The sequence below is a fragment of the Solanum tuberosum genome, unplaced genomic scaffold (genome assembly GCF_000226075.1).
Source record: "Solanum tuberosum cultivar DM 1-3 516 R44 unplaced genomic scaffold, SolTub_3.0 scf00415, whole genome shotgun sequence".
NCBI classification, from domain to species: Eukaryota; Viridiplantae; Streptophyta; class Magnoliopsida; order Solanales; family Solanaceae; genus Solanum; species Solanum tuberosum.
Window position 1 is genome coordinate 177690 of NW_006239349.1, and position 23582 is coordinate 201271.

A 23582-nucleotide genomic window follows, 5' to 3' on the forward strand; every position below is an offset into this window, starting at 1 on the left:
ACATTTTCAGTTAAACAAAACAATTTTTCGTTTCAACTCAACTTAAAAACAAACAATAAACAATACTAAATACTTACCCGAATGATCCCATCTTCCTCGTGTTTAATTAAAATTGATACGCAATTGTCCATATCAATAAAATTAATTTTTTCAATGAAAAAAATATTCAACTATTCATTCCTGAGATTATTTTTTTTGGATTGAAGAATGAAGAGAGAGAAACTTTGATGAAAAGAAGGAAATGATCTGATTAGATTTAATTTTAACGAAATTGAGTTTATTAAGGATTAAAAATAATGTTAATTTGTTTGGATTCCTTATTTAGTGCTAATCATTAATTATCTATAATAATTTCAAATTAAATAACAACCCACAAATTTAGTCTTTTAATTTATTATTTTTTAATTCCATTTAAAAAATAATAATTTTGTTTATTTATTTATTTATTTTACAGTTTTTTTCCAATTAATAAAACATTTCTCTTTTTTGGTGAATTTGTTAAAACCTGAAATTTTAAATGCTATAACTTGAAACTGAAACTCTACTGCTATAGCTCGAAAATAATACTATAATATATGTTATATATGAAATTTTCACATTAATTAATTCTATGTAACATAAAATTTAAATTAGTCCGCCAGTAAATATCGCATACCAAATGATTATAGAAAAATATTTCTTATTTAAGTTCTATTTCTTTTTTTTTTTACTTAAAATGAAAGATAATTATCTATAATTATTGAAAAATATTTCGTATTTAAGGTTTCTTTCTTTTTAACTTGTGACGGAGTATTTTGGGGATTATCATTGGCTTTAATTGGTCTTTCAAAATGAATTAAAATAATAGAAAAATATTTTGTCTTTAACTTCTCTTTATGTATTATTTTTAGAGAAGGATTATGTGAAAGGTTATAGAAGATTTACTAATATTTAAGTTTTCTATCTTTTTTATTTCTGATGGAGCACTTGTTTTATCACATGTGATGTGAACTACCTATAGTAAAATGGATACTATCAATTTATCATCAGCGTCAACATGCCATTTTAGAACATGGAGTTAATTTTTTAGATTCAATAAATTATAGAAAGATATTTTATATTTGAGTTCTCTTTCTTTTTGACTTCTGATGAATATTATTTGAATAATTATCGAAAATATTTCGTATTTAAATTTTCTTTCTTTCTAGTTTTCAAGGGAGCACTTGTTTTATTACGTCTATGTAAACCACTTATGATAAAATGGACATTATTATTGGCTTTAACAAGTCATTCTTGGATACTAAAATTCAAAATGAACTTAAATTGATCAATAAATTATAATAAAAAATTTGTATTTTAATTCTCTTTCTTTTTGACTTCTAATGGAGGATTATCGAAATGATAATACACTTGTTTTAAATTCTTTTTTCCCTTCTAATGGAGGAGCCACTTGTTTTTATCACATGTAAATTGGACATTATTATTGACTTTAACAGGTCATTCTACTAGAAAAATATGAAATTTAAATTGAACTTAAATTTGACTACTAATAAATTATAGAAAAATATTTCATATTTAAGTTCTCTTTCTTTTTTAACTTTCAATGGAAGAGCCGCTTATTTAATCACATATGAATTGTATTTTACCATTAGCTTTAACAGACCATTTTAGTTAGGAAATCAAATCAGAGGCAAGTGACTAATGAGTTTAGCTTTCATGATAATGTACTTTTTGGTTCAAATTTACTGATCTAAATTAAAAAGGAACTTAGTAAAGACCTTTTTAATTAAATATTAGGGAGGTAATAAAAATAAGACTAAAATCGTCAAAAGATCTTTCTAATTAATTTTACAAGTGACGTGTAAAAGATAATCATGATAAATAATTTGAGATGAATGAAGTGTTTTTCTTAAGAAAAGTGTCAAATTAACGAAAGACAAGTATAAAAGACGGAAGATATATAATATTTATGTGATTATAAATAGGTGGCCTTATAAATACTTATAATAAAGATAAAATAAAAAAATATTATAAAAATGAATTATTATTTTTTGTACATATAAACAATATATATTTAGTATAATCTTATAACAAATTTGGAATGGATGTTGTGTACACAACCGTATTCCTATTTATGAAAATAAATAGATTTATTTTTGATAGACTTTTGACTAAAAACTATATATCAAAATTAATTTTAAAATATAATATCAAAAAAATTATATAAAAAAATAAAACAATAATGGAAGCAAAGGAATCGAAGTGCACAAGATGTATTTAATATAAGTACTCCTTCATCCTTAATCAAAGATCTCTGATTTGAGTCTTCTTGAGTATGAAGTCATTTTTGTTAGGCAGCTTGACCCATAATGTGGAACTTTCTACACAAATCTAAATTTAATCTAAGTTAAATATAAATACCGAATATCCCTTAAAAAAACAGAAACAAATTTGATGTGTGAAAGTAATTTAGGCTATTAAAATCCAGATGCTATTAAAGGCTTATATAGGTAATACAAAATCCACTGGAAAAAAAACTCCGTCCATGGTTTTCTTTTGCTTCGTTTATCGAGTAGATTTGCAGACGTGCCCTTCACTTTTCGAATTTTACTTTTTAGAAACACCCCTTTTCAAGAAATTGTACACTTCAATACTTAATTAGTTTCCACAAAGTAAAAGCAAAATTAACTTATACGGAATCGTTTGGTTTACATACTGGGAGAGGAATTAGTAATATAAAAATTGTTATATATTTTCATTTTACTTATTATGTTTTTATTTTGTATTTTTTAAAAATTAAAAGGGTAATTTAATTAAAGTTAACAAAATATTTTTTTATTATTTAAAATCTCAATTTATTTTTCTTTAAATCAGCAATTGAATAATATATCATGTTAAGATAATTTCAATACATTGATTAACTTTATTGAAAGACCAAATAAGTGAGACCATAGTAGTTGACATGCACGTTCTATAAATTAGTTATTCCACAAATATAAAATCATGTGAAATGCTTATTATATTTTTCCATTACTCATGAGTTATGTGTGTAACTAAAGTTGAATAATATTTTATAAATGACATTCCATAGAAGAAGAAAAGCATCATTATTATTAAATATTGATCTCAATTTTTAAAATTATCATAAAAGATTTAATAATCAATTTTTTGTTAGTAAGAAATTTTCTTTTAAATTATTGATTATTATAGTTAAATCACGACTATTTTTTTGTTAATTTAGACATAATTCATTTAAAATCAACTATTGGGACTTGGGAGGACGTTCAATTTAATATTCTAATGAAAAATAAAACGGTAATTGCCTTTATTAAGAAGCGCTTTATCCTCAATGTGAGACTTTTCGAAATGAATCCAAATTTAATCGAGCTCCTATGTGGGTATCGAACACCGAGTGGGAAAATAAAAAGATTTAATACTTCCTCTGTCCCAATTTATGTGACTTATTTTCCTTTTTAGTCCGTCCCAAAAAGAATGACACATTTTTATATTAAATAATAATTTAACTATAAAATATTTATTTTACCATTAATGAAATGATTTACAGCCACACAAATCTTTATCATTCATTTTTTAACCAACTTTTTAAACTTCATGCCGAGTCAGATAGAGGGAGTACTACTTACAAAATAGTGCCAACAACTTTTGTGGTAAAAAAGAACAAACTTAAAGGACTTCGATGCAAATATGCGTTTCAAGATAATTATATAAAGGGGAAAAGTGAGAGAGGAGAAAATGCATTTAATTGTATCTGGGAAATAAGCTAAAATAGGCTTCAAAATGAATTGAATATGCATAAACTGCTTCAAGAATCTAGCTTTATGTGAAAAGATAGCAATTTTATTGAAGCGATTCTCTTTTTCATCCATTTCAGCTTCTGGGTATGCTTCAAATCCATCTTCTATCCTATTTATTGCGTAAAAATTTGATCTTTTTGTGTTAAAATGACTAGCAGCTTCTGAGTTCACACAAATGAAGCCATATTTGGATTTAGGAACCTGAATTTCTTGTGATTTTTGTGCATGTATGTGTTCATGAACTTGAAGATGAAATGTTAGGCTTCTTCCTGAGTTAATTTGGTGAGGTAGATTGATTGATTGATTTTCATTTGCTGCTGATTGTTTTCTTGTTCTAAAGGTTTCCTTTTTCTAATGCCCTAGCAGCTCGTTTACTTTTTTCTTTGGTATTACCACATTTTGGATGAACCCCCCTTACAGAAAAGGTAGATGCAATATTAAGATGATCTTATTATTTATTTATTTGTCTAAATTGACTTGTGATAATTCTGAACTTTGAATTGAACTGGTGTGGATTAGGATTTAGTCTGTTGCGTGTGATTTATTAAATAGTCATTAGTCAAATAGTTGACGAGTTTGTTTTGACAAGAAAAATTTAGTTGTCTCTTGTGCTGAGCTGATGGTGTTATTCTGTCATATGGTGTGATATTCCCATCCAAGGGGCTTCATTTATGTGATCCTTGGTAGTTGAGATTGAAGAATTGGTGAATGGGGTTAATGCAGTTCAGTACTCCTCTAAATTTTATATGTAAACTGATCTATGGTATGGAGATGTTTGAGGTTCAGGATTTATAAACCTGAAGCTTTGCAGGTTTATGACTAAGTGCAAACTTTTTGGGTTTATCTGTCTTTGAATAGGTTTGATGATGAGTGGATGTTTAGTGGCACATCAATAGAGATGTTTGGTGTTTTATATCTTCTAAAATCACTGTCATAGCTGATATGTTTCTTATTTTAAACAAATATCTCTGAAATAATTGTCCACATGATCAGTTGTGTAAGGCATCAGATTTTGCCCCTTGGTATTTAGGAAAAACCAAGAAGTGGCAGAACATGGGTTAATCAATTATGGTATTTGATTCTGTGATTTTGCAACTTCTTTTAAATTGACTGCTGGATTTTCAGGTCAGAATATTTTCTATTCATAAGTTTATCTTCTGGCACTTATTTCCTGAGGAATGCATAATCTTAGACGAAAACTAGGGTTATAGAGTAGTTTTCAGGTTCACTGATTCTGTGCATAAGGTTAACATTTGGATCATGGATCGACCTACAACTAGTCTATTGGTTCCTTCTGCTCATACCATGTCTGTGTGAACTCATGCATTTGCATCAAGGTTACAAACATCCTAGATTGTTTCGTTTTTCCTTCCCTTTTAGGAGATATTCTTGTGTGTGTATATATGAGAATTTTCAGTCCTATGTTACCTGGATTTAGGTCTGATATATTTGATTCATGTGTCACTAAGTATCCATTTAGCCGGTCTAAGTTAGCAAATTCTAAGTGTATCTTGAAGGATCTAGATGGACTAACACCAAGTTTTCAATCTAGGTATGTCAAGGCAACTGAAAGTCCACGTAACATAGATTTATTTGAAGTATAAAGTAAGCATGGAGATAATGTCTATTTTATGGTAGATTTCTCGGGCATCTTCTTTGATGTCTTAAAATATTTGCCATTGGCCCCTTGGTTCTCTTAGAGATGATTGTTATGATAAGGTTTCAGGAAATGTCCATCATACATGCAGAATTAAGATGATAGCTTAGCCACCAAACAAAAAGGGCAGGATGGATGTGGCTTCCAGTGTCATTCTAAACACTTATAAGAAGTCTTCCTTCAAACATTTGTTAGGGTTATTTTGCTGAGCTTTAGGCACCAGCCCCTAAAAGGTTTTTTCATATCAATTTGTGTGGACTAGAACTCACCTCTTTTGATTAACACAAAGGTATTGTATCATTTATTTGAAAGTTGTGAAGTTTATGTAGTACTTAAAATAAGCAACTGATATCAGTTATCTTGTTCTCCGGATCCAGTTACAAGGCTCTTTTTCTTTTGTGTGTTGAAGAGTTTCTGGTTTCATAATTTGTACTTGACATGGTCTTATACTTTGATATTTGAGGAGCGATCTCAGTTTCACAGTGAATTTTCCCCTCATAAGAGCTCCTCACACTCGCTAGTTGCCACAATTTGGAACTAGTATATGCTTAGAGAATCTTAGAATTACATCCCTTCCAATTACAATTCTTGAGCAAGTTAAACATAAGAACATCTTAATAGCAGAAGTCCCTACTTGCATAAAATTCATTCGAGAGAGAACTGGTGTCTATTGATTTTTATTTGGGATAATGAAACCCCATTCTGTGGATTCCTTTGTCAACTTGTGTCCTTATAAGATTGCTTCCAAAAATGTACGTGTTATATTCTGGAGTTAAACATTTATTTGGGAATACCATGGTTTATAAGTGTCAGAATTAAGGATGTGCATGAGATAATTGGTGAAAATTGCAATGCAGGACTGTGAAATAGTAACACACAGGGTAGAGTTTTCTGTACAATCATTTATAATGTCTATTTTAACAAAGTTACGCTGCATCACACTTGATGTTACTGGTACACTGATTGCTTACAAAGGAGAGCTGGGTGACTATTATTGCATGGCAGCCAAAGCTGCTGGGCAGCAATGTCCTGACTATAAGCGGGTTCATGAAGGTTTTAAACTAGCATACACAGAAATGGCAAAGAAGCATCCATGTTTTGGATTTGCTGAAAAGATTCCTAACATTCTGTGGTGGAAGACTTGTGTCAGGAATTCCTTTGTTCAGGTATTGTGCATGACATTATTTTGGGATATTTTGTTGTCAGTATTTTTATATATAATCTCAGAAGCCATTTGTTCAATTTATTATAGAACAGTGGCAGAGCGTTTTAGTATGACTGTCGAATTATGATTTGAGTTCTGAACTGTAATTATTTTCTGTTTCTACTGATATTAAGTATCCTTTCTTTTGACAGGCAGGTTATGAATATGATGATGAGACATTTGAGAAGATATTTAGACGCATATATGCTACTTTTGGTTCTTCTGCACCTTACAGCATATTTCCTGATGCTATACCGTTCCTCAGATGGCTCCGCGAGAGGGGCGTTACGGTTGGGTTAGTCAGCAATGCTGAGTATCGGTATCGGGATGTAATTCTTCCTGCATTAGGCTTGAATCAGGTAACACAGTGGTTCTCATTTCATTTTTCTGTATTGTATCTTCTTCTAACATTTTTTGGCTGATCTTAATCTTTTTCCAAACATACTAAAAAGCCATCAAGTAGTTGAACCCCTTTTTGTGTGTGACCAAAATCAGGGATCTGAGTGGGATTTCGGTGTATTTTCCGGTCTTGAAGGTGTTGAAAAACCAGATCCAAGGCTATATGAGATTGCCTTGAAGAAAGCAGGAAATGTAGCACCAGAAGAAGTACTTCACATTGGAGATAGCTTGAGGAAAGACTACTTACCTGCGAGAAGTGTTGGGATGCATGCTTTGTTGTTGGACAGGTTCAAGACTGCTGATGCTGTCGATTGGAGGAAATCTGGTGCCACTGTGCTGCCTGACTTGATCGCTACCAAAGAATGGCTTACCTCTGAAAATTTGAAATGCAGTGACCTGTGAAAGTCCTGTTTGATTATTTTCTTGCCTATAATGGTAGGTAGATTTGTATTACAAGAATGGTTATGGGTTCTAAGAATGTGATGAGGAAACATTTAGTTCAATATGCCAGATGCCGTTGTATCTGCATAATATTAGAATGACAAGAAGAAATAACTATACTCATCATGACTTCAATTACACCAAAAGTTGCATATATGACTATGAAAGAGCTAACTTTATTCTATTGCACATATATGTTATCACCTATATATTTTTTACCTTGTCAACATATTCAAATCTGGGTCCAAACCTATTGAGTATTAAGCCAAACAAACACATTTTGTAATTCAAAGTGTATTGATTCAATGAAGGACAGTAGTATAACAGCCCTTCAAAGATAGAAGTGCTAAACACAGACTAAAATCTATCTACCACATTGCAAACTTTCTGCTCTAGAACTATAGATATTACTTGCACACTAGAGAGCTTCAAACAAAGGCAATTATTGGTTTGTAGACATGCTAAACCATTAAGATATTGACTTATCGGTTATTAGTTTAACCATTAAGATTTGACAAAAAAAAAAATCATTGAAAATCACTTTAAAAAAAGGTGACAAACCAAATGAACCATGCACCTAAGTTGACAGATTGTATCTTGCTTAAAAGTAATCACCAACACATTATAGAATAACCGAGAATTTGGGACAACCAGAAACAAAATGTATGAAACCAAATTCTAAGTCAAATACTTTATATGTCAAATGGTATAAATATAATTATTTAATTTACTATTGTGTTATGGATATTCGGTTAACCCATATTTCTTAGTCTGATTGTATACATGGCGAGAGTATTTATAAATTATACAATCACTTGTCAATAGCGAACTTCATTAAAGAATAAAAAAAACTAATGCTCAATTAACTTTTAATATAGTTACTTAGTTAGTATAAGTTATAACTAACTAATTTCCCAACAAACAAGTACTCTTTTGCCCTTTTCATCCTTCAACAATATTGAATAGAATCAATTACTGATCTACATTTTTTAAATTATGATCTTTCATTTATAAAATTTTCTTTTAAACTGCTGATTATTATCATAGTATCACTATTTTTGTGTAAATTTAGACAAATAATTCTTATTTCATATTCATTTAAAACCAACTATTGGGAGAATGTTCCATCAAATTATTCTAAAATAAATAAATAAATGAAAAATAATAATTTAATACGTACAAAATATTTGTGATACAAGATCCAAAAGGTAATAAGAACAAACCTAAAGGACTTCAGTGCAAATATTTTTTTAAAAGTTAACTATAAAACGGACACAGAGGGAGAAAATGCATTAAATATACAAAAACTGCTTCAATAAACTGATTTTACTTTGAGAAGATAACGATTTCATTGAAACAATTTCTCTTTTTTCATCCATTTCAAATTCTTGGTATGCTTCTAATCCATTTATTTTCTCATTTCTTGTGTAAAGATTTGATCTTTTTGTGTAAAAGATGAACAACAGCTTTGGGTTCACACAAATGAAGCCATTGTTGGATTGAAAAGCTTGCATTTTTAGTGATTTTGTGCCTGTATGTATTCTTGAAATTGAAAAATGAAATGTTAGGCTTTAATCTGGGTAATTGTTAGATTTTCTTGTTCTGAAGTTTTTCTTCTAATGCCGTAGCAGCTCTTTTACTTTTTTCTTGTTGTTAGGAAGAGGCATTATCAAGATGATCTCATTATTATTTTTTCGTCTAAATTGACTTGTGATGTTTCTGAATCTTGAATTCAACTGGTGTGGAATAGAACTTAGTCAGTCGTGTGTGATTTATCAAATAGTCATTAATCAAATGGTTGACGAATTTGTTTTGACAAGAAAGATTTTGTCTCTCATGCTGAACTGATGGTGTTATTCATCATATGATGTGACATTCCCATCCAAAGGGGTCTCATTTATCTGATCCTAAGTAGTTTGGGATTAAAGAATTGGTGAATAGGGTTAATGCAGTTCAGTAGTCCTCTAAATTTTATATCTAAAATGATCTATATAATGGTGTCTGTTGATGTTTATTTGGGATAATGAAACCCCCTTCTCTGGATTCTTTTGTCAACTCGTTTGCTTTTGAAAATGTATGTTTTATATTATGAAAACCATGATGTATAAGTGTCAATGGCTGCTCTTTATCTGATAAATGCTTGTCACTGAATTAATGATATGTATGACATAATTGCTGAAAATTGCAATGCAGGACTGTGAAATAGTAACACACAGGGTAGAGTTTTCTGTACAATCATTTACAATGTTGTCTATTCTAAAGAGGTTACGCTGCATCACACTTGATATTACCGGTACACTTATTGCTTACAAAGGAGATCTGGGTGACTCTTATTGCTTGTCAGTCAAACTTGCTGGGAAGCCATGTCCTAGCTATAAGCGCGTTGGTGAGGGTTTTAAAGTAGCATATGCAGGATTGGCAAAGAAGCATCCATGTTTTGGATTTGCTCATAAGATTCCTAACTATGTGTGGTGGAAGATTTGTGTCAGGGATTCCTTTGTTAAGGTATTATTTGTGCATGACATTATCTTGGTTGTCAGCTTCATAGATAATCTCAGAACTTTTCCATATGACTGTAGAATTATGATTTGAGATCTGAACTGTAATTATTTTATGTTTCTACTGATATTGAGTATCCTTTCGTTTGACAGGCAGGTTATGAATATGATGATGAGACATTTGAGAACATATTTAGTCGCATATATGCTACTTTTGGTTCTGCTGCACCTTATAGAATATTTCCTGATGCTATACCGTTCCTCAGATGGCTCCGCCAGAGGGATGTTACAGTTGGGTTGGTCAGCAATGCTGAGTATCGATATCGTGATATGATTCTTCCTGCATTAGGCTTAAATCAGGTAGATAAACAATGGTTCTCATTCTTCTTCTAACAATTTTTGGCTGATCTTAATCTTTTTTCCATAAATACTGATTTACCATGAAGTAGTTGTGAACCCTTTTGTGTGTGTGACCAAAATCAGGGATCTGAGTGGGATTTCGGAGTATTCTCTGGTCTTGAAAAACCAGATCCAAGGATATTTGAGATTGCTTTGAAGAAAGCAGGAAATGTAGCACCAGAAGCAGCACTTCACATTGGAGATAGCTTGAAGAACGACTACTTAGCTGTGAGAGGTGTTGGGATGCAGGCTTTGTTGTTGGACAGGTTCAAGACTGCTGATGCTGTCGATTGGAGGAAATCTGGTGCCATTGTGCTGCCTGACTTGATCGCTACCAAAGAGTGGCTTACCTCTGAAGTATTGGAATGAAGTGACATGTGAAAGTCTGTTTGATAGTTTTCTTGCCTATGACTGGTAGATTAGTATTACAAGAATGGGAAAAAATGAGCTATCAGTTCTATGAATGTGATGAGGAAGCATTTGGCTCAATATGCCACATGCTGTCTTTTATTCTCTCTGTGGCAAGCATCATTATGCCCAGATAGAATATAGTGTAACTAACTGTTGATTGAGAAGTTGCTACATAAACCACATGCACAATACGTAGCAATCTTATGTCCTGTCGACCTGGTGCACATTTTTCCTTTTGCAGTTTTGTATTGAAAACGACTTGTTGGTTCAATGAAAGCATAGTGGCACTAGCTTTGTTGTGGATTCAATTGAAACTCCAAGAAGTGAGGTAAATTGCCTTTTTTGCCGCTGCATATGCCTCCCTCCCTTTATGCCACTGGTGATGAACTCGCAATGGACATTAAACGTATAAATGTTTTAAAAGCCATTTATCATCAGTTAAATACTTTAGCTGTTGAGTTAAATCTAAATACTATTCATTTTTCTTTTAAAAGTTTTTTTTTTTTTTGTATTTAACCGAGCACTTTTAGTAAGGTAATAGTTGATTGAGAAAGCAAAGTGTAAAGTGTAAAAGGCAAGAATATGAGCTGCTAAATATTTTGCAAAATTTTATGACAACATATTTCAATAGTGACTGCCAAAAACTTCTTTTTTTTTCTTACGAGAATTTTTATGAATCGAACTCTAAGGGATGTAATATCTCAATATACCTAAAATCTGCTAATGCTAAGGACTTTAATCAGCTTAAAAAAGTGAAGGCAAATTGCAGCATAAACCTCAAAGATCAGATTAATGTTGGATGCAAAAAGCTATCTTGTAAGGCAAATGTTTATCATCAGTAGCAATTTTTTCTTGCAAGATGAATTTCACTAGCTACTTCTCTTTTTTAAAATATTAAATTCCTCTTTGCATGTCTAATAGTTTCTATTTTTCCTTCTGTCCTTTTTTTTTTTCAGATTGTAATTGGTTTTCTACCACCACACCGACTTTGGGTTATATGCCTTTAACTCAGTTGTATGATCAGAAACAAGGTTATCTTGTGGTGGAAGTTGTGTTTAAGCATAGCGTAAAGAGCTTATCTTAATTTGGTTTACAGTTTATTTGAAGTTGTGAGAGTATCTCCACACACTAGTAATCAACGGCTTAACCAATAATTTTGATCTTGAACAAAAATTAAAGTAAGAACGCACATCACTTAGTCATGGTTAAGTGATAAATCTTGTTTATGAAGACGCATGTCTTGCATTCATTGGTTGGATATAAATCTCTTGGTATGGATAACTTTTGCCCTTCTATGTTATTGGTGATGTTGTCGATTGCTCATTTTATATCCAACTGTAGTTTGTTATGAAGATCATTTGGCAGACGGCAGTTTTGTTATTAGTTTATTTGGTGAATGCCTATGTTTTCCCTTCTATCAAATGTATAAATTCTGTTGCATATATTATTATCACCTATTCAAATCTGGGTTCAAAACTATTGAGTATTAACCAAAACAAACACATTTTGAAATTCAAAGTATATTGATTCAATGAAGAACAATAGTTTAACACTTGAACAGCCCTTCTAAGATAGAAGTGCTAAACAGTGGCCAAAATCTTTCTACCGCCTTGCAAACTTCCTGCCCTAGAACTATACACACCATACAGCTTCAAACAAAGGCAGTTACGCAGCTGATTAGTGGGTGATTCAGCTATTGACGTCTACAGGGTAATAAAAATGCAAAAACAGAAAACATCTCAAAATTAAGATTGAAAACAGCCTTATGGATTGAAATACTCAAGTCTTAACAAATAAAAAGGTAGAACTAATTAACTAATAAGCACGTCTATGATCAGGAACTTCAGCTGCAACAAACTCCTGCCAAAACAAGTGAATAAACCGGCAAAATTTTGAACAACTACATGACATGCATTTTAACATACATAGGAGCACTCATTTGAGGCGAAGACCTTCACCTCTACTCCTCTTGTGCATCTTTATTCTTCTTTTTCTTCTTCTCCTTCTTCTTGCTTTTACTTCCTTCATCGTCACTTCCAACATCACCATTCTCTGATTCTTTATCTTTCTTCTTCTTCTTTTTCTTCTTCTCGGACTTCTCCTCATCTGAGGATGCAGCATCATTATTCTCTTTGTCCTTCTTTTTCTTTTCCTTTTTCAAGGACTCTACATCAGGGGATCCAGCTTCATCAGCTTCTTTCTTCTTTTTCTTCTTCTTTTCTTTTTTCAGTTCAGACTTCTCTACAGCTTCCTCGACTAACTCTACCTTTGGTTTCTTTAAAGCACTGGGTGCAGGGGATACATCTAAATCATCCAATTTTCTCTTGTTGGCCTCCTCATCATCTTCCTTATGTTTCTTCTTTTTCTTCTCAATCTCACCATCAGCAGCAGCAGCAAGACCAGCTACCATAGTATCCTCTTTGGTGGATAAAACAACATTTCTCGACCACTCAGCTGGAGTTTTATCATTTGGCTTACCATGTTTATCCAACTTACCCTCAGCAACCAACTTCTTCTTCATTGAAGCCCTTGGTCCTAAGCCCCATTTCCTAGGATAAGTATCCCTATCCATCACCACTCTCTTAATCTTTGCAACCACACCATGATCACAAGTTCCCATAACAGCCGTGGTCATCTCTGCAATCCCCAACGCGATGGCCTCCCCCTTAGTAGTCATCAACACAACCTCCTCTCCAACCTCAATATCATTCTCAAACCTTAGAAGCCCAGGAATCATCAACTTTGCACCATAGCAAATAGCATTAACTGCCGAATCCTTAACCACCAACCTCTTATAACTAGTCAAAACTACCTCCAACGGCATAATGACCCTCCTCAAGTAAGTCTCATCCCTATAGTTATCATACATCCATTGTGCATCCATCACATCATGCATTGTCACCATATTATTCTTCTCACCTAAAATCCCAGACCTTACTCTCCTAAGCTCCTGCATATGTCCACCCACACCCAAAAGCAACCCAAGATGAACACACAATGTCCTAACATAAGTACCCGCCTCACACGATATCCAAAAAACAACCAAATGCCTATCAGCATCATACTCAAGCAACTTACTTTCATAAATAGTCCTAATCCTAAGTTGCCTTTTCACAGCAGAAATCAACGGGGGTCTTTGAAAAACAGCCCCAGTAAGAGCTTCAAGTGCTCTAGCAACCTTAGCAACATCAGGTACATCAGAATGCAACCTAGCTACACACACATACTCCTTACCCGCACCCTGTTGGGACTTAACCAAACGGGTCGCTCTATCAATACAAACAATCAAATTCCCAGTAACTTTAGGATCCAAAGTACCACTATGACCCGTTTTCTCGACCCGAAGGATCCTCTTAATCCAAGCTACAACTTCATGTGAAGATGGATTAGCAGGTTTATCAAGATTAAGAATACCATACCTTATATACTCAGCAAGCGGACGCTTCAATGGAGAATACCCAGACGGGAGAGGAGTGTAGTGACCCGTTCTGACATTGAGACGATCGTAGTTTTTCAAGAGAATCGGCCATTCTGAAGTGTCAATGGTGGGGGTGTAGCTTTGAGGTTTGATGAGAAAATCACCATCAATTGGGGTGGATAGTGTTTGGGTTTCGTCTTCATTTTTGCCAGACTTTGATTTCTTTTTCTTCTTCTCTGAGCGAGAGAGCTCAACGTCAGTCATGGCGGCTTTCGGTTAGGGGGGAGGGGGGTAAGTTTCAGGTAGGGTTTAAGGGTAGGATTTCTAGGGTTTTAATAGAAATGAGAACGAATATTATATAGGGTGGTGAGGAAGAATACAGTAGCAGGGTTTAGGGTTTTTGGATATTTGGGTATGACTGATTTGTGGTGAAGTGAGAATGGTGTAATTTAATGGGCCCATTTGGATTGGGCCACATACATATTAAGGCTGATATTATGGGCCGGAAACACAATTGGTTCAATTTCAACATTTACAGAGCCCAAACAAATTTTCCTTCTTTTATTTGTTTTAATATAGAGCAAACAGTACATAATTACTTACCTTTTTGTGAGCTTTCAAAATAACCATTTATGTCAATTTCGGTTCCCAGATACATGTATCTTTTGCGCGTCCAGATACATGTATCTTTTGCGCGTCCAGATACATCTTTCTCAAATACATGAGGTCAAAAATAGGTGTAATTTATTGTATATACACTATATCCAAATGAATTTGCATGTATCTGACACTTTTAATCGCCTATTTTCCATATCTCTCCTCCCTCCTACCTCCTCTCTCACACACCTCTCTTCCTCTCTCTCTCTCTCTCTCTCTCACCTCTCTCTCTCGCCTCTCTACCTAGGTATCTAGTGTGATATGCATGTATCTAGGATACACAGACTCTCTCGCTCGCCTCTTTCCCTCTCTCACTCGCCTCTCTCCCTATGTATTTTGAATTACAAAGTGTATTTTGTGACAAAAATACAAGTATCTAAGTGTATCTGACTTGAAATCTAAAATGATATTATCAGTTCGTGGGACAATATGTATAATTATTTCAAACTCTAGGAAAAAATAGTAAATATGGTAGGAATGTTTGTGTAATTAAGTAGTTTTTCCTTTATTATATTCCCTTAAAACTAAAGCTTACAAGAATATCTTGAGGCAGACTCGGAATTTGATGATTGCGGAGTATCATTATGTTAACTCTTAACATAGATGCTAGCGAATTTTTCAATGATGATTGAGGAATACTGTCATGAGCAATGACAGAAATATAAATATATAGATCAAATATGAATTCTAATTACCTAGTCCCTCCATTTCAAAATAGATGATATTTTATCATTTTTATTTTGTTTCAAAATAAGTGGTGTATAGGTGATTAGAGAGCGTAAAAATTACACTAATGTACTAGTATATTTATTTGTTATTGGATTGACAGCTAGTGGCTTTCTGGTTGGTGAAAACAATGCATTACACACATAATATTTGAATTCCATTATTGCAATAATTAGAGAAATGGGAAAAACAAAGAAGAGAAAAACCAACCAAAGAAAGACAGAAAGAGTAAATGGAGAATTACAAGTGGTTTTAAATGTAGGCATCCACACTAAAGCTCCCGCTATGCGCAGAGTTCGGGGAAGCTGATGAACCTTTTCAAAAACTCCTTTAGAAACTTGAAATTGGAGAAGCAAATTCCAAGAGCTCTTCATCACATTCAAATGCCAACATATGTTGTTCTTCCAAAGTCACCATAGCTTCAACACCATCCATACTTTGATCAGCACTCAATATGAAGAAATTCTTGAATGGACCCATTGGTGCACACACTCTTTCAGGTTTCCCCCATCCAAAATCTATGCTATAACCCGAAAACTTGCACATGTTGCTGCAATAATAAGTGTCAAATTCGTCAATCGCGTATGGTGATTCCATTATTTCAAGTAATTTCAACACCAATGAATTGTGCTGAACAGGGTCTTTCTTGTATACTTGCTCGAATTCCTTCCTAAATTCGCGAACCAATCTTGGCAACTTCATCTCCTCATCGTGACTTGCTGTTGTGGAAGTCACAGTGAGGAGATTTCCTATAATATTTCGCGATAAAGGGGGTGTTGTCATTGGGCGTATATCGACATAATTAATCAATTTAGATGGCCTGAATGAAGTGTTATTCATTTTCGATGCAGCCTTTGTAGCTGATATGAACAGAAGTGCACTCGTAACTTCTGCTCGTGTTGGATTTTTGATCCCCGCTTCAGCTGCTATTTTTGCTCTAAGGCCCTGTAATTTGGAGGCAGAGAAATGAAACTTTTTGTGTACACATTTCTCCAATTTGGAATCAATCAATGGTGCAATTAAAGGTCCATTTGGGGTTGGAAAAAATGTGTCACCAATAAATTGGGGACGAGCGATTTGATTTGGATTTCGAGTTATTTTAGCCCAATCATAGATAAAACTTGCCACAGAGCCACCATCACCAACTTTATGTGACAGACACGTACTGATTGCTATTCCTCCACAATCGAAATGGCTTAATTGAGCCACGAGTAGACTTCCATCGAACGAATTTTTCCAAGGTAAATCTTTCATAAATATGTTCCCTTCTGCATAGTCATGAGGGTTGTTCAGCATTTCGGACATGGGACAATTTATTCGAACATTTAAAAACTCGATTCCCCTGTCATTGCATTCGATCGTGGCACTATCTCTCATTCTTCCAGCATAGGGATAGTAAGCTGATAAAGTTGTTGCTAATGAATTTTGTAGTTTGTTAGCTACTTGATCAAACTCTTGTTGTTGCTTAGAGTAGAAAAATACTAGAGGAATGTACAAGTGACTCAACGATTGATCGATAAACGAAAGCTTATGGTATTTAAGTGGAGAAGGGGTGGGCAAAGATGGTTTCACAATGATTTTTTCAGTTACTGGTGAAACAAGTTGTGATGGAGCTATAGCCATGATTATTTTCTTAATATGAACAAGGTCTTTGATGTATTGCCAACTTCAATATAACATGTGTATATATACACACACACAAGAAGAAACTATTATAGTATCATACTAGCATACACTCAATCCTTGCTTGTGCACTTTGTTTTTATTATTGATAAAAGACAAGTAACGAATCTTGCTCCAACAAGGACAACTAAGTTTTATCATAAATCCCTGACTCGATTAATTCAGATTTGCACCAAATAAATCCACTAAAGAGGATAAGTGCTACATTATGAACAAGTTTTATACTCTTAGGTTTTAAATTTGAAACGTCTAATTGAGGTGGAAGAATCCTAACCATCCTATCACACGCCTTGGTGGTAAGAACAACTAAACTTTTTTTTTTTTTTTTGCACTTTAAATATCTGGAATCAGAAATTGGCTCGATTAATTTAGATTTACATCGGATAAGCCGACTGAGGAGGTTAAAATGCTACCTTACCAAGAGGTTCTATATTATCGGATTTCAAACTCAAAACCTCTAATTAAAGGTGGAGGGATCCTAACTATCCTACCGCACCCCTCGGTAAAATAATAACTAAGCTAAGAGGTGGTTTAGTATTCATTTTGATTTTTTGTATTTCTTGTGAAGAGAACGGAGTTTCATAGGCTGAAAGAATGACTATTTCTCTGTGGCTCCGAAGGATCTAATGCCTAATTGGATGTTTCAAGATAAACTCCATTAATTTATTAAGTTTTTACACTGAATTTTGTGGAATTTGTTATAAGCTAAGATTATGTAACTACTGAGCTAATCAAATTGGTTCATTGATGATAACTACTCTCTTTTAGTCCTCCTCTTATTTAAAAAAATAATAATTTGAAAGGATAAGAATAAGATTCTAATTTCAGATTTTATTCATAACCAAAAGGTATTATTAAAAACAAAATTTAGTATAAGACACATCAAATGAAACAAATGTAGTATTAAAAACCAAAATTTTCACCATTAAACTTAAAGTAAAACTTTTTCAATTCAAATTCAGATTAGTTGGGCTTCAAAATATATAAGGGAAATGATGAATTCAAATTAGTTGGGCTTCAAATATATAAGGGAAACTTACATAAGTATGCTATATCAAGAAAATATTTATCATATCATTTATAGTAATAATATTTTTTTTCCACTTGAACACTTATAATACAGTTTTAATTATGTGTTGCTATTCATTTTTTTAATTTCTTTTACTTGATGTCCAATACATTTAAAGTGGCACATAAAATAACTAAAAAGGTCCTTACGAAACACGAAAAATAATGCGTTTTGGAGATAATTCCATATTTTTGTTCTCGTTTTTAAGTTGTCGACTTCGATTCCACAATTAAATTAATCACCTCTTTTTTGGACAAAGGATGTAGATATGAAATTTCTTGTCATGTACTTAATCTCCAAGATGTATTTCACAATATTTCATAAATCTTGAAGAAAACATTTCTCTTGATTGTGGAGAAATCTTCTTCTTTCATATTGTGTTGTAGATTTAGAAGTGGACAAATTTATTTAATTTCACGTATAAACTATATTTTCTTGCGCAATTAGTTTAAGAGTTGATTTTTCTCTATAATTTTTATGTTTTTATTAATTTTTAAATATTTAGTATAAACTATAGTTTTTATGCCAGTCAATATCACTGCATCCTTTCATTAATTTTGAGCTTGCACCAATTTTCTTTAATTTCATTGTATACGTACCTCACACACATGCTTGTTTGAGAATATATATTGATTTTTATTTTTTTTTATTTTACTAATAGACACAAATAAAATGCATGTGTGACACATGCAACACACAAATATTAATATTATTCAATATAGACATTTACATAAAGCCACTAATATCATTGAACCGACCCATAGGACTAGTAAATATTAATTAGAGGAAGGGAAACAAGCTCAATTAACTTTTAAAATCATCACATCTTAAATGAAATTCATGAAGCAGAATCAAGTCGCTATTACTTCCAAAACCTTGAAAGGTAGTTAGGAAATAAGTTGAAGAAGTTCTTCATCGCGTTCAAATTCAGACATATGTTGTTTGTGCAACATTACCCCCACCAATTTTGTAATCTTTCAAGAAGAATACGTTCTTGAAAGGGCCATTTGGTAAACCAACTCTTTTAGGTTTTCCCCATCCAAAATCCACATTATAGTCTGGATATTTACAAAGATTACTACAAGCATACACATTCTCATATTCATCATCAAATGGTTTTTTCCCTTTTCTCATGGATTCTACTACTTCTAAGATCAATTCATTTTCTTCCACTTGATCTTTCTTGTACGCCACCTCAACTCCCTTCCTTAAATTACGAACCAACGTTGGCAACTCAATGTCTTGTTCGTTAGTTGCTGTTGTGGAGAAAATGGACAAAATATTTCCAATGGCACTTTGAGGTAGACGAGATTTGAGCAAACTACGTACGTTTAAAAAGTGAACAAGCTTTGATGGACGACGCATAAGCATTGAAGTAGTTGTACTTGATGCCGCCTTAATTGCACATTTGAAAAGTAGCGCGCTCACAACTTCAGCCCTGGTTGGATTTTCTACTCCCGATTCTGCTGCTACCTTCAAATTATGTCGTATAAATTGAATTATTAAATATCTTAAGAAAAAGACCATAAAAAATAATAATAATGGACTTGTGGTATATCTGATTACCTTAGCTCGAAGTGCATCTAACTTGGTTGTAGGAAAAATAAATCTTTTTTGTACACATTCACTGACATTAGATAACAATTGTGGCGCAATAATTGGACTATAATTATTTGACGAGAAAATAGAATCTCCTACAAATTTAGGAGCCAAAGTTGTTGTCATACGACCACGAGTGATACGGACCAATCATTAAGGAAATTGAGTACAGAGCAACCATCACCAATCTTGTGCGATAAGCATACACTGATAGCTATTCCCCCACAATCAAACTTACTTGCGCCACAAGTAAATTACCACCTTCATAGTTATTCGCCCAAGGCAAGTCCTTGGGAAAAACTATACTCTCTGCATGAGATGCATCAGGATGATCAAGTATTTCAGACATATGACATTTTATTCGAACACTCAAAAACTCAGCTCCCATATTGTTACAATCAACAGTAGCATTGTCTCTCAATTTTCCAGCGTAAGGATAGTAAGAGACTAGAGTTTTTGATAGAGATGTTTGTAGCAAGTGTGCTATATGAGATAGTTCATTATGAGAATAATTAGTTGACTCCTCTCTTTGTTGTACTTTAGGGTAAAAAAGTGCCAAAGGAATATACATATTACTATGGAATTGATCAATGTAAGACAGTTTGTGGTATCTAAGAGTAAGTGGGGTGAGAGAAGAAGGTTTAATAAAGGTTTTGTCACAAACTGAAACAAGTGATGGTGATGATAATAATGCAAAAGCCATGATTAATTTAACTGATAACACAACTTAATCCTTAGATAATTTGCTCTATGCAATGGTAATTAAGATTGTTGATTTGCTTCCCCATTTCTCATATATATATATATATATAGACACATAATTTTTTACCTGCTCTAGTTTTTTTTGTTTACTCTGTTTAAAAATAAAATAAAATAAAATAAAAATGAAAAGATTCCTTCTCTTCATATCATTTTTGGTAACAACTCTCATGTGACCTCATACCATACACACATGACTCCACTCACACTTTTCCACACATACTCACGTTTTTTTGGCTTACCACATCAATTCCATATCCACACATACAGACACGAGGATTGTTCGTATGATAAGCACTCTTTATGTTTTATCTCCAATCTTGATGTTGCGGTATCGAGTCACACGTATACATATACTTGCAGGAGCACGATGAAGAGGAGGGGAATGGATTATAGGATGAGAGGTAAAACTTCATGGGGAGGAATACACATCAGACACAGATATAAGGCAAAAACAGAGTTTTTTTTTTTTTAAAAAAAAGAGGCAAAAACAGAGCAGGCGGACACAAATAAACAAACATATGTTTAGTTTAGATCTTGCAAACTAATTCGGGGAATAAATAATTAATGCTAAAGGTAAATATAGAATCTTAATATGTTAGAAGTGACAAGTAAATAAAAATCTATTGATGAAATAGAGAATAAGTAAAAGTGAACGTAAGGAATTATTTTCCATTTTATATTAACAGTTAGCTTTAACGAAAATATCCTAAAATAGTTAGTATCACTTTTTAAGAATTCAAAATTGAAGTAGTCAATAATTTTCAACTATAGCCTAATTTTTTTTAAAAACATTTTGTTTAAAAAATATATTGCTCAATTTTTTTTTAAAAAAAACATCTACTATAATAAATAAGGATAACTTAATAGGTGTTTGAACATGTGATTTGATATCGCGATATGAAATTATGAGATGAAATCAGTGTTTGGATATGTAATTTTACACTGATTTAATATAAAATTCTCCAAAAATTATGTTTTGGGATTTTTCAAATACAAAAGTTGACCCAAAATTTTATATTTTGTAAAAACAACCCCATATCTATATCTACTAACCATTTATTTCATATGTAAATAAAATTTATAATTCATATCATTACTTTTTAAACCATTTACATCTCATATAATGATTATTCTCACTAACATAGAATTTATTATTACTTCAAATCAATTTCTAGTTACCATTTATATTCATCAAATTCGTTATTTTTTATCAATTTATTTACCAACCAAATTGATCAACAAATGACTCAAAGTAACAATGTTGGTTCGTCTTCTCAGTCGTATGAACGAGAAATGCAAATTTAACGTGAGAAGATTGTCCGTACTATGTGGGAGGACTATATTAAAGACTAGTATACCACAACTTATATATGTTTAATTTAATTTTTTTATTGAATTAAAACTTGATCAATAGATATTGTATTTTTAAGAATATCTTTGTGACAAGAGTATTATGAGATTTTATAAACTTTTGTTTATTTGGTAAGATTGTATAAAGAATTGAGACAATTTTAATAGTTATACTACTTGTGGAGTTTTTATGTTTATGAAAAAACATACAATATAAAAAGTTAAAATCGCATGTCCAAACAAAACCATCACCAATCTTATGCGATAAGCATACACTGACCGCTATTCCCCGCAATCAAACTGATTTGATTTTAAAAGAGTTCATACATATAAACACTATGCTAATTCACAATTGTTTGATACAATCTCTAAGATTAATACTAAAGTTATTTGTACATATTATAAATTGTTGAATTCTTGTTGCAACAAAAGCATTTAGTGTAACGTCAAAGATGGTTACTAAGTGACACACGAGATGCACATGTAACACAAAGAGTACTAACATTATTTAATATAGACATTTACATAAAGCCACTAATTTCATTGAACCATCCCAAGATGAACTAGTAAATATTAATTACATGAACGGAAACAAAGCCATCGCAACATAAATGAATTCCATGAGGATATTCATAAAAACTTGGAACCAATTAGGAAATAAGATCAAGAAGCTCCTCATCGCGTTCAAATTCAGACATATGTTGCTTCTGCAACATTACCCGCGCATCCACGCCTCGACCAATTTTGTAATCTTTCAAGAAGAATAAATTCTTGAATGGACCATTTGGTAAACCAACTCTTTCAGGTTTTCCCCATCCAAAATCCACATTGTAGAATGGATATCTACAAACATTACTACAAGAATACACATTCTCATAGTCATCATCAAATGGTTTTTTCCCTTTTCTCATGGATTCTACTACTTCTAAGATCAATTCATTTTCTTCCACTTGATCTTTCTTGTACGCCACCTCAACTCCCTTCCTTAAATTACGAACCAACGTTGGCAACTCAATGTCTTGTTCGTTAGTTGCTGTTATGGAGAAAACGGACAATAGATTCCCAATGGCACTTTGAGGTAGACGAGATTTCATCATATTACGTACGTTTAAAAAATGAACAAACTTTGATGGACGACGCGTAAGCATTGAAGTAGTTGTACTTGATGTTGCCTTAATTGCACATTTGAAAAGTAGCGCGCTCACAACTTCAGCCCTTGTTGGATTTTCTACTCCCGATTCTGCTGCTACCTTTACTCATAAATATCATGTCAAATTATGTCATATAAATTGAAACAGAGAAGAAAAAACCATAAAAGCAAATAATAATAATGGACTTGTGGTATGATTACCTTAGATCGAAGTGCGTCTAACTTTGTTGTAGGAAAAATAATTCTTTTTTGTACACATTCACTGACATTAGACAACATTTGTGGCGCAATAATAGGACTATAATTATTTGACGAGAAAACAGAATCTCCTATAAATTTAGGAGCCAAAGTTGTTGTCATACGAC

The 23582-nt window shown here is 32.6% G+C and overlaps 5 protein-coding genes and 1 pseudogene across 5 annotated transcripts in view; 2 read left to right on the forward strand and 4 right to left on the reverse strand.

Moving 5' to 3' along the window:
* Positions 1-3716: 3716 nt before the first annotated feature.
* Positions 3717-7651, forward strand: LOC102596295 (haloacid dehalogenase-like hydrolase domain-containing protein 3). The gene is made up of 4 exons (XM_006363117.2): positions 3717-3878; positions 6309-6617; positions 6808-7014; positions 7151-7651. Exons 2-4 carry the CDS (start codon positions 6360-6362, stop codon positions 7454-7456), a joined length of 771 nt encoding a protein of 256 aa, XP_006363179.1. The 5' UTR covers positions 3717-3878; positions 6309-6359; the 3' UTR covers positions 7457-7651.
* A 1867-nt stretch (positions 7652-9518) lies between these two features.
* LOC102596620 (haloacid dehalogenase-like hydrolase domain-containing protein 3) lies at positions 9519-11099 on the forward strand. Its single transcript, XM_015303314.1, has 4 exons — positions 9519-9569; positions 9689-10000; positions 10147-10367; positions 10443-11099. The coding sequence occupies exons 1-4, from the start codon at positions 9519-9521 to the stop codon at positions 10759-10761; spliced, it is 903 nt and encodes a 300-aa protein (XP_015158800.1). The 3' UTR covers positions 10762-11099.
* Positions 11100-12529: 1430 nt separating this feature from the next.
* Positions 12530-14604, reverse strand: LOC102596957 (H/ACA ribonucleoprotein complex subunit 4). The gene has a single exon (XM_006363119.2). The coding sequence runs from the start codon at positions 14483-14485 to the stop codon at positions 12764-12766; it is 1722 nt and encodes a 573-aa protein (XP_006363181.1). The 5' UTR covers positions 14486-14604; the 3' UTR covers positions 12530-12763.
* Positions 14605-15776: 1172 nt separating this feature from the next.
* On the reverse strand, positions 15777-17227 carry LOC102578730 (acylsugar acyltransferase 3-like). The gene has a single exon (XM_006363145.2). It carries the CDS (start codon positions 17225-17227, stop codon positions 15935-15937), a length of 1293 nt encoding a protein of 430 aa, XP_006363207.1. The 3' UTR covers positions 15777-15934.
* A 2016-nt stretch (positions 17228-19243) lies between these two features.
* Positions 19244-20658, reverse strand: LOC102597283 (acylsugar acyltransferase 3-like; annotated as a pseudogene).
* Positions 20659-22717: 2059 nt separating this feature from the next.
* The window catches only part of LOC102579063 (acylsugar acyltransferase 3-like), a 1443-nt gene continuing 578 nt past the window's right edge, over positions 22718-23582 (reverse strand). Inside the window, exons 2-3 of the mRNA XM_006363146.1 lie at positions 23419-23568; positions 22718-23317 (exon numbers count right to left, since the gene is read on the reverse strand). Coding sequence (XP_006363208.1) covers positions 22718-23317; positions 23419-23568 — 750 coding nt within the window. The remainder of the gene's footprint in view (positions 23318-23418; positions 23569-23582) is intronic.